The 10760-nt window shown below is 42.9% G+C and overlaps 1 protein-coding gene across 1 annotated transcript; it reads left to right on the forward strand.

Moving 5' to 3' along the window:
* The first annotated feature begins 273 nt into the window (after nt 1-273).
* On the forward strand, nt 274-5483 carry LOC146860308 (disintegrin and metalloproteinase domain-containing protein 9-like). The gene has a single exon (XM_085644177.1). It carries the CDS (start codon nt 411-413, stop codon nt 2622-2624), a length of 2214 nt encoding a protein of 737 aa, XP_085500303.1. The 5' UTR covers nt 274-410; the 3' UTR covers nt 2625-5483.
* Nucleotides 5484-10760: the final 5277 nt, after the last annotated feature.

Consider the following 10760-nt stretch of genomic DNA (forward strand, 5'->3'; position numbering starts at 1 on the left):
GCTTCTATGTCTACTGCCTGTTTCGGAAATGTAGTTATCCTGTGTAAATGATTCTCAGTGGCACACAGCTCGTCCCACACGCATGCAGGTTTGTAAACCTCTTTTCCGAACATTTTCTATGAGCATTTCATTTGATGTTTAAGAATGGTTTGACTCGTTTGTTAGATGGAACGGGAAACCCGCCTCAACTGTCAAAGATCTAGTATACCTTACGTCTTACCGCGCGCCACTCAAAGTTCACCAATCACCAGGAGACGCACACGTCCCGCAACATTTAACAGCCACGAGCACTTCCGCAATGACAGTGGGCTGCGTCAGACGCTTGCGGAAAGTTAGAGCAATGTTTTGACAAGGCTAAACCTATTCGATGAGGAGGGGCACGGCTATATCTAACATGGGCGACACCTAACATGGCCGTTGCCCTCGCCGTTCTGCTCTGCAGCCTGACGCCTTGCGTCGGCCTTGATAGGCTTTACTTTGCGTCCGAAATAACGATCCCTCGTAGGTTGCTGCCAAAGAGTGACGAGAGGACAGATTCCTTGCTCTATGCAATGACCTTTGGAGGTGAGAAGCACTTTATTTACTTGGAAAAGCAGAACTTCATTCCATCCGATTTAAGGCTGTACCTCAACGGCCAGCCCTACACCTCACCACAAGACCTTCAGCCTTTCAAGAAGGACTGCTACTATCAGGGTTACGTCCTGGACAGCCCGAATTCAGCTGCCACGCTCAGGGCATGCACTGGTTTGAGGGGGCTAGTGGAGTTTGCAAACATCAGCTATGCCATTGAGCCCTTTCAAGTCCTTCATGGCTTCAAGCACTTGCTCCACCGACTGGATAGCTTGGGCAAGGATGATCTGCTTTTCCCGGACAATGACACAGACGCACACAGCAACCAAACTGTGGAGGAGCAGCTGTCCTCCAGCATAAATCCAGCCAGGCCAGCACCAGTTAGCCAGACAACTCGCTTTCTGGAATTAGCGTTGTTTGTCACAAAGGACTTGTTTGACAGTTTTGGGTCAAGTGTTTCCACTGTAACAGATAACATGGTCCTGCTAGTGAGTTATCTCAACACCAGGTTTAGTCCTTTGGATATACGCATCTTTATGACATCCCTGGATATCTGGGCTTCTTCAGATCAAGTGGACCTGTTGAATGGCACTACATTTGAGAAGCTTGACAGATTTGTGTCTTGGACTCACTGGATTTGGCCCAAACCGATAAGCTACGATATTCCAGTCTTACTCTCATATGACTCAAGCATGGGTCGTGGGTTGACATTCTTTGGAAGAATCTGTTCCCAACTTAATGGGGCAATAATCGTGTATCCGCAGGATCAAGGTATTGAGAAATTTTCAATACTAGTTGCCCACATGTTGGGCCATAACCTTGGTTTAATTCATGACAATTACAGGGACTGTCAGTGTTCTGGAACAATATGCATAATGAATACAAACATTGGCAACACGTTTGGTGCAGCCACGTTTAGTAGCTGCAGCGTGGCAGATTTAGGAAAGTTTGTGTCCATCTTTAAGGCAACTTGCCTCCTGAAAGAGCCAGCTCCAAGGGTACAGTTGTATCCTCGAATCTGCGGAAACAAGATTGTAGATGATGGGGAAGATTGTGACTGCGGAACAGCCACTGAGTGTTCAACTGATGCATGTTGTGACAGTAATTGTAAATTAAAAGAAGATGCTAAATGTGCATGGGGAGCATGCTGTAATAATTGTCAGATTCTTCCTCAGGGCACTCTTTGTGGGGATGTAACTGATGAATGTGATCTTCCTGAGTATTGTGATGGGATATCACAGGTTTGTCCAGATGACTTCTTTCAACAAAATGGAAATACATGCGGTGATCAAAAGTGGTACTGCTACAAAGGTAAATGCCAAAATCCAGATGCACAATGTAAGAAAGTCTTTGGAGAAGGTTCACACATAGCTGATGCTTCATGCTTTGTGCAAGCCAATATTCGACAGGACAGGTTTGGCAATTGTGGTTCTACTACTAAAGGATCATATTTCGGGTGCACTGTTGAAGATGCCATGTGTGGAAAGCTGCAGTGTGCATATTCAAACCCTTTGCCATTCAGATTTGCAAAGGCCCCCGTAATTTACTACTCTGCAAAATCTTCTGTCTGCATGTCTATAGACGATTTAAAGAATTCTGATCTAACAGACACAGCTTTTGTTTCAGATGGATCAAAGTGTGATAATGACAAAATATGTATACAACAGAAGTGTGTCCATATATCATCCCTAGGAAATACGTGTTCTGCATATACAACATGCAGTAGCAAAGGAGTATGCAACAATAAAGGTAACTGTCACTGTTCCACAGGGTGGGCCCCTCCAACTTGCAAAGATAAAGGATCTGGTGGCAGTCTAGACTCTGGCATCCAGAAAGTCGAACTTGAGAAAATATCAGAGGATTTTGACTATCCACTTGTCACAGGTCTATGCGTCAGTCTTCCACTTCTTGTTGTAATTGTTGTGATTGTTAAAATCATAAAACGTGGTGGCTTTCAATGCATGAAAAAAGCTGATGAATATGACACTGATAGTGAAGGCCGGGCTAGCAGTACTTCACCTGCTTCTCCAACAAGTTCGCTTCACTCTCTGTGAAGAAAGTTCAAACTTGACAAACACAAAAAGAAGCAATCAGGAAATGTGAAATCAAATGATTCTACATTCATTCTGTAGAGATGACGATATACATGAGCGAAACATGCTTATTATACACAGTTATATATCTATGTTGCATCTACTCACCATTTCATTAGAGATGCCTTGTGTAAGTGATCTGTGAAGTACACTATATAAAAACTGTCCTTTTCTGTAGAGGTTGAAGTTTAATGTAATGTCCTTTAAACTTAATGGCTGTTAACTTTAAGAACGTGCTACATTGTTGTTCCATCAGCCACAGTTACAACTGATCAACATTCATTTTCCAGAGACAGTTACTGACGTCTCATTTTTAATCAAATTTCAGAATGATGTTTAAAACCCAGCAGAATGCTGAAAATGTCTTTAAGAATAATCTGCTGTACTTGCCCAGTGACTAAAAATTGCAATGTCAACAAACACCAGTTAGAGATGACTATTTTGTAACATTTAATTATCCATAGCCTGTACATACTATATACCATAATGCCATTAGGCAATTGGCTTCCACTTTATTTAGCTTTCTGAGAGCTAATATATGGGGAATTAACACATTCACGGTGTTACCAATTAGCCATACATACCGGAATATAACAGAAAAATACTATCAATAACAATTAAGTTGAAACAACTGAAAATATTAAATGTGTTGTTAATCATCAGCCATGTGGAAGATAGAACTTTAGTAAGATTTAATGCTGCACAGTTATTTCTGCTAGAATTAAATACTTGCAAACTGATGTTTGTGAACTCTGGGTGAACTTCTGCGGACACTGGCCCCTGCAAACATTGTTGACTACTGACCCTGCTTCTGATGGTAATTATTTAATATATTGATCATAAATCCTCTTTTTAAAGATTGCAACACAGTTATCTGTACTGATGCTTAACTTTAAAAGACAGTTTTATCATCTTTATTAGAACTTGGTAAGAATTGAGGTTAATTGTCTGCTGGAGGGAAAAATTCTGAAGTCTGTGATGAATTTACCCGCTTAAGACCTTGGTTCTTTACAGGTCGAATCAGTACACTGTCATAAGGGAGTAGCTTATTAGACTTTTCAGACTTCAGCTTTATATTCCCAATTCCTTTTGACACTCATTCCAGCCCTACTCCAAAGCCTACACCTGGGTCAAAGAACTGATAACCCTTATTGGACCATTTGTGTCTTGTTCCTTAAAGGTTGTGTGCCAGAATATCGAGGACAAACATATCGCCATACGAAAATATTGACTACCTCCATAGCATGAAGGGAAGTATATAGTGATAAGTATAGATTATTCTTAACTCAATATATATGTACTTTGACAATTTATACACCTAGAGAGTACATAGATGTTGAGTTATATAGTAAATGTATACTTACCCCTATATACTTTGCTTCACAATATTGTTCCTTAAAGGTTGTGTGCCAGAATATCGAGGACAAACATATCGCCATACGAAAATATTGACTACCTCCATAGCATGAAGGGAAGTATATAGTGATAAGTATAGATTATTCTTAACTCAATATATATGTACTTTGACAATTTATACACCTAGAGAGTACATAGATGTTGAGTTATATAGTAAATGTATACTTACCCCTATATACTTTGCTTCACAATATTGTGGTTATCGATATTTAATCCTCGATATTCTGTTAGCGAGCCTTCTTAAATGAAAACAGCAAACCCTTATTCCATGATATGAAGGCAATCTTTGTATGAAATTAAGATCCCGATTTTAGAACTAACATTGTGTAACAGTGTAGCCTTAAAGAGACTGAATCCTAATACAAAGTTTAAAAAAATGTATCTGAAGGGGTGGTGCAAAGCGGGATACATCACCTTGTTGCTATGGTGGTGCTCTATTTATCAGTTGTTTCTAAATTTGAGTTGAATTCTGTTTTTAGTGGTATTCATTTTAGTTCTATTACTTAATATGTTGGTCAAAGCAGTGACATCAGCTGGTGTACCAGATGGATTGATTACTTAGCAAAAAGACATTGAGGGGCAGATGTTAGGGTTTGATGAATGAAACAGTGTCCTTCAGGATGGCGGAGGAAATTCTCTCCGCCATCCTGACAGCACTTAGTCTGCCAAATTTAGAAATGACTGCTGCCCAGCGGTCATCTCTGTAAACTGAAATGAACCACCTTAATCGTTTGATGGGCATCCGTCGTCAGCTTGGATGTCTGTCCACCAAAACCTTTACTTATTTTTTCCCCCAAAAAAACAAACTCCAAAGTGGGAGTTTCTGAAAAACAGACAAACTAATCCTCCCCCTCCCCCCACTCCCTGGGTGTTTTGTCCAAGGTGTGGGGGAGTCATGTTTCATTCCTGTCCTTCACATCCAGGTTTGTCCTGGCAGTGACTGGCAGGAATGAAATAGTCATTACACTGGCCAACCTAATAGTGTCTGTGATGTAATGCCCTTGCTCATATGACTACAACTCATGCTGGCCATCAGAGAAAGTATCCCATCGAAGGAGCCATTCGGGGTCTGCTAAAGGAATTCTTAACACTTGCTAGCCTCTAAAGGAGGCGGGCAGACTGCAATGGAGTACACAGTCTGCCAAACTCTAAATCCGGCCATTTTTCTCATTGTCTGTTTCATTGTGGTGTTTCATTCAAGTGACAAGTGCATGCTTTAATAACATTAATTTGAAAGTGGAATACTGCTAAAAGTTTTAGCAGCCTGTTAAAAATCTTTGTACTGGTATTATTTCTTTGTAATAGTTCAAGCACACAAAATATATTCGAAAGGAAATAAAATGACATAATTAAATGTGTGAATGGAAAATATGCAAAATAGATTTTTTTCCTCCACCATAAATGTTTTTGTAAATTTTCCCACAAATGTTTTATCCAACTTATAATGCTTCTAGTTTTAATGTCTTCTGTGCTTCCTCTTTTTTAATGTGTATTTTATTTTTTACATTAAATACACTAGCACCATTATGTTGTTTAATTAAGTTGTTCCCCACAATCACTTCTCTGCATGCCTTAACAGATATTTTTTACTTCTGATTCTTTCAGAAGTCTGTTACCTCATGCTCTCTGCTCCTCTGCTTTTTTCCCTTTGTACTCCATATTTCACATATTTGCTCTGTCCTTTTGCTTAAGCCCGTCCTTACTGTGTTTGCCTAGCCACTCGATCCTCCCACTTCACTCACATTTATCTTTTCTTCCTCTTAGTCTAGTGCTTTCTTTTCTTTAATCCATCCTTTCCTTGCAAATGAAACACAGATCTTAAATGCTGTCTACTCTAAAATTGATGCTGCTGTTGAATGAGAATGGTGGGATAACCTTTCTTTTTGCAGCCCTGGGCTTGTATGTCAGCTAATGACTAAAGGTTGGTCTCAACAGACACTTCAGTGAGACTATTTAATGTTTTAACTGTAGTAGAGCTGCTCTGAGCGTATGGTACTCCCTGTCCCTATTAAAGCAGCTATTTATAATGATCATGTCGCAGTAATGGTTGGTGTTAGAAATCGGGTTTCTGGTTGGTAGAGGTATGCACCCTGTCCAAGCAAGAACCACAATCCTAGTCAGGGTAGGTCAGATACACACTGTAAATTAAACTATGCTCACCCTCTGGTAACTTGGCACAGTACAGGTAAACTTAACTTGAGAGGAAATGTGTAAAGTATTTGTGAAACACTTCAAACTGTAACACAGTGAAAACACCACATAAAAACTCCACACCAGTTTAGAAAAATAGAATATGATTTTATAAATAAAACACCAAAACGACAAAAAAACAATAAGTAGAAGTCAAGATATGAATTTTTAAAGTATAAAAGTGTTAATAGCTGGGCTTGCTGGACCCAAGCAAAGTGACGAGTTGAGGCTGACCATGATGGAGCGCGGGCCGGGTACAGGAGCCACTCAAAGCCCACTGAATAAAAGTACTTTGATCCTGGACGAAACAGCACAAAGCGGGGTGCAGCCGAGGTGATGCATTGATTTTCTCCACGCAACAATGGCGAAGAGTCAAGTCCGAGATGCGTTGGTTTGGAAGACGATGCGTTAGGTTTCTCCACACAGTCGAGGGGATGCGTAGATCTTCTCTCACTGCAGCGGCAGCGATGCAGTGGTTCCGATGCGTCGGTTCCAGTGGTGACGCACTGGTTCTAATTGCAATGTGTATTTTATTTTTTACATTAAATACACTAGCACCATTATGTTGTTTAATTAAGTTGTTCCCCACAATCACTTCTCTGCATGCCTTAACAGATATTTTTTACTTCTGATTCTTTCAGAAGTCTGTTACCTCATGCTCTCTGCTCCTCTGCTTTTTTCCCTTTGTACTCCATATTTCACATATTTGCTCTGTCCCTTTGCTTAAGCCCGTCCTTACTGTGTTTGCCTAGCCACTCGATCCTCCCACTTCACTCACATTTATCTTTTCTTCCTCTTAGTCTAGTGCTTTCTTTCCTTTAATCCATCCTTTCCTTGCAAATGAAACACAGATCTTAAATGCTGTCTACTCTAAAATCGATGCCGCTGTTGAATGAGAATGGTGGGATAACCTTTCTTTTTGCAGCCCTGGGCTTGTATGTCAGCTAATGACTAAAGGTTGGTCTCAACAGACACTTCAGTGAGACTATTTAATGTTTTAACTGTAGTAGAGCTGCTCTGAGCGTATGGTACTCCCTGTCCCTATTAAAGCAGCTATTTATAATGATCATGTCGCAGTAATGGTTGGTGTTAGAAATCGGGTTTCTGGTTGGTAGAGGTATGCACCCTGTCCAAGCAAGAACCACAATCCTAGTCAGGGTAGGTCAGATACACACTGTAAATTAAACTATGCTCACCCTCTGGTAACTTGGCACAGTACAGGTAAACTTAACTTGAGAGGAAATGTGTAAAGTATTTGTGAAACACTTCAAACAGTAACACAGTGAAAACACCACATAAAAACTCCACACCAGTTTAGAAAAATAGAATATGATTTTATAAATAAAACACCAAAACGACAAAAAAACAATAAGTAGAAGTCAAGATATGAATTTTTAAAGTATAAAAGTGTTAATAGCTGGGCTTGCTGGACCCAAGCAAAGTGACGAGTTGAGGCTGACCATGATGGAGCGCGGGCCGGGTACAGGAGCCACTCAAAGCCCACTGAATAAAAGTACTTTGATCCTGGACGAAACAGCACAAAGCGGGGTGCAGCCGAGGTGATGCATTGATTTTCTCCACGCAACAATGGCGAAGAGTCAAGTCCGAGATGCGTTGGTTTGGAAGACGATGCGTTAGGTTTCTCCACACAGTCGAGGGGATGCGTAGATCTTCTCTCACTGCAGCGGCAGCGATGCAGTGGTTCCGATGCGTCGGTTCCAGTGGTGACGCACTGGTTCTAATTGCAATGCGCCAGTTCTGTTCCTGCAACAGCAACGATGCATTGGTTCTGGTTCACGCATCAGAGGATGCATCAGCTCCACTGAAGCATGCTCCTGGATCCACTTCCATTGTACCAGGCACATGAGTAAGGGGTAAGTCTTTAATATCCCTGATTCTTAGAACAGGAGGCAACCCAGCATGCCCCTCGTGATCGTCCTGGGTTCAAGTAAGTTAGTCCATTTCTTCCTCAGCATGGCAGAGGGTAGCAGGCAGCAGGGCAGTACAGCAAAATACATAGTTCTTCCAGAGCAGCAGTCCAGTAGAATGGCAGTCCATATAGAAGCACACCAGTCCTTTCTCCTGGCAGAGTTTCTTCACAGGTTTAGTAGGATCTAGTAGTGTGTGGTTTGATGGGGTCAGTGGAGGTGACTTCAAGGAGGGATTTTGAAGTGCACAGAGGTCCTACCTCTCAATATGGCTCCAGACTCACTTCACGAGTTATGTAGCCCTTGGTGTGGGGTCGGACACTGCCTATTCAGTTGAAAGTATCAGCTCCTTCCTCCCATCCTGAACAGGATGACATATCCGGATGTGGATGGCCACTAAGTCACACCTATCCTTCCTTTGTGTGTGGCCGTCTAGAGAGAATGCACAAATTCCAGCTGTCACCGGACGTGTATTGAAAACAGGCTGCAGGTACACAGAGCTAAGAGCAGAGAAAGGCCATCTTTCTAAAAGTAAATATTAGGGAGGTTGGGCCTATTTATCGTCAGCAAGGATCGGCCACTCTATACTGAAGAACAACAGTAAAATGCCAGTACTGACACAGCTTAATGTGAACTTTTTAAATGACTGATCACGACTCATAATCAACGTGATCAAAACTCATTTCCTTAATTTCTCACTGGTATTAATTAGAATACTTAAATAATTGTCAAAGTGTCTGTCAAATACATCACAACACATAATATACATTTTTAAACACATTTTAGAGAAGTTTTTACAGAAAAGTGCTACACATAATTAACACAAATTCCAGTGCAAAACACCATAATTCACATCGGGAACAACCAACTGAACAAATCCCAGTTCTCAAATTTTTCACACAAGAAGTTCCCTACACTTTGCTGAATTAGCATGGGCCCAATAATGGCGAGGCGAAGCACCATGTATATTGCCACATCCCTTTATTTTTTTGATCACCAATTTTATGGATTTTCCAAAGATAGCATACAACACAAACAAGTGTACACAGTCAGTTCAATAAGCGGAGCACCTGAAAACATTATACTCCATAACACTGCGCATCAATATCAATTGAGGGAAGGGGATGAGCCAGGCACCCACCGCAATCCACAATGGCCAGAGCAGAGTGTTAGCTGTCTATCGCCCCCACCCATTTACCCCACACCTTGCGATATTTCTTAGGACAACCCCTGGCCTCATATACAGATCACTCCTGCGCGGCACACCAGTCCACTACTCTGCGCCCCCATGACAGGGCAGGGCAGGGGCCACCGTATCCAGCCAGCATTGTGCAATATCTCTCTTTGCCACCACTAGAACCGTGTTTAGGAAGAGTATCTGCGCGAGAGCCGCGCAGTCCCTCTGTAATGCCTAGGAGTATGTTGGTTGGGTTAAAGGGCACCTCCCATCCCAGGACCTCATTGAGTTCCTCCAACACTGATTCCAAAAAATGTGTGATGGGTGAGCATAACCATACCATGTGGAAGAAGTCCGCTTGAGGATGTGAACTACGCGGGCATGATGCCTCTGGACGTAGACCTCCTCGGTGGAGACGGAGCGGCGTGAGATAGGCAGCGTGTAAATAGTAGAGCTGTACCAAGTGGAGGCATGCTGAGACGGTGATTAACTTAGGGGCCATTAGGGCATCGCGCCAGTCAGAGTCGTCCAAGGAGTCAACCCAGCCCTCCCACCGGACTCTGAGCTGTGAGAGTGTGTTGGGGGTATGGTTGGTGAGGGAGCGGTAGATACGGGAGATCCCCTCTTTCCCCAGGTGGCCAGTCAATGCCTGGGCCTCCGGCGGGCTGTAGTCAGGCAAAGCCGTGCCCTCAGGGCCGTGTGAGTGTATGGTGTGCCGCAGCTGTAGATAGCGATAGAACTGCGAGGGATGCAAGGAGAAAGTATGCTGTAGGTCCTGAAAGGCGCAAATGTGTCCCCCCTTCTAGACATCCACCAACTGTGAGATCCCAATTAAGTCCCATGCCCTGATGCCAGATAATCCCGCCACTTCTCGGAGCTGGGCACCCTGCCAGAGCGGAGTGCATTGGGTCAGTTTCCCAGAGCAATGAGTATAGCATAGGGAGGCCCGCCAGGCCAGGAGGACCCCACGTGTGATCTCTGGCAGCGCTCTGGGGATGGTGTTACCATATAGCATCCCCTGAATATCGGGCAGGCCCAGAGTATGAAGCTCCAGCCGATAGGCCGGATCCGACCAACCCCCGTTGAACCAGTCATGTACTACGAGAAGACGGGTCCCAGATAATAAAGATATTTGTTTGTCATCCCCAGGCCGCCATCATAAGGTGGGATCCGACACTGTGTGAGAGCCAGACGGGTTCGTCGACCCCCCCAGGGAAATTTGACAGCTAGGCTATCCATTTCTCTGAACCATGCACAGGAGAAGAAAAGGGGCGTATTCTGCAGCATATAGAGGAACCTGGGCAATATCATCATCTTGATGAAGCTATTTTACCCATAGAGTTCAGGGGCAACGATTGCTGGACCTTCTTCACCACTGGGGTAACA

This window comes from Triturus cristatus, chromosome 3_1 (assembly GCF_964204655.1).
Source record: "Triturus cristatus chromosome 3_1, aTriCri1.1, whole genome shotgun sequence".
NCBI classification, from domain to species: Eukaryota; Metazoa; Chordata; class Amphibia; order Caudata; family Salamandridae; genus Triturus; species Triturus cristatus.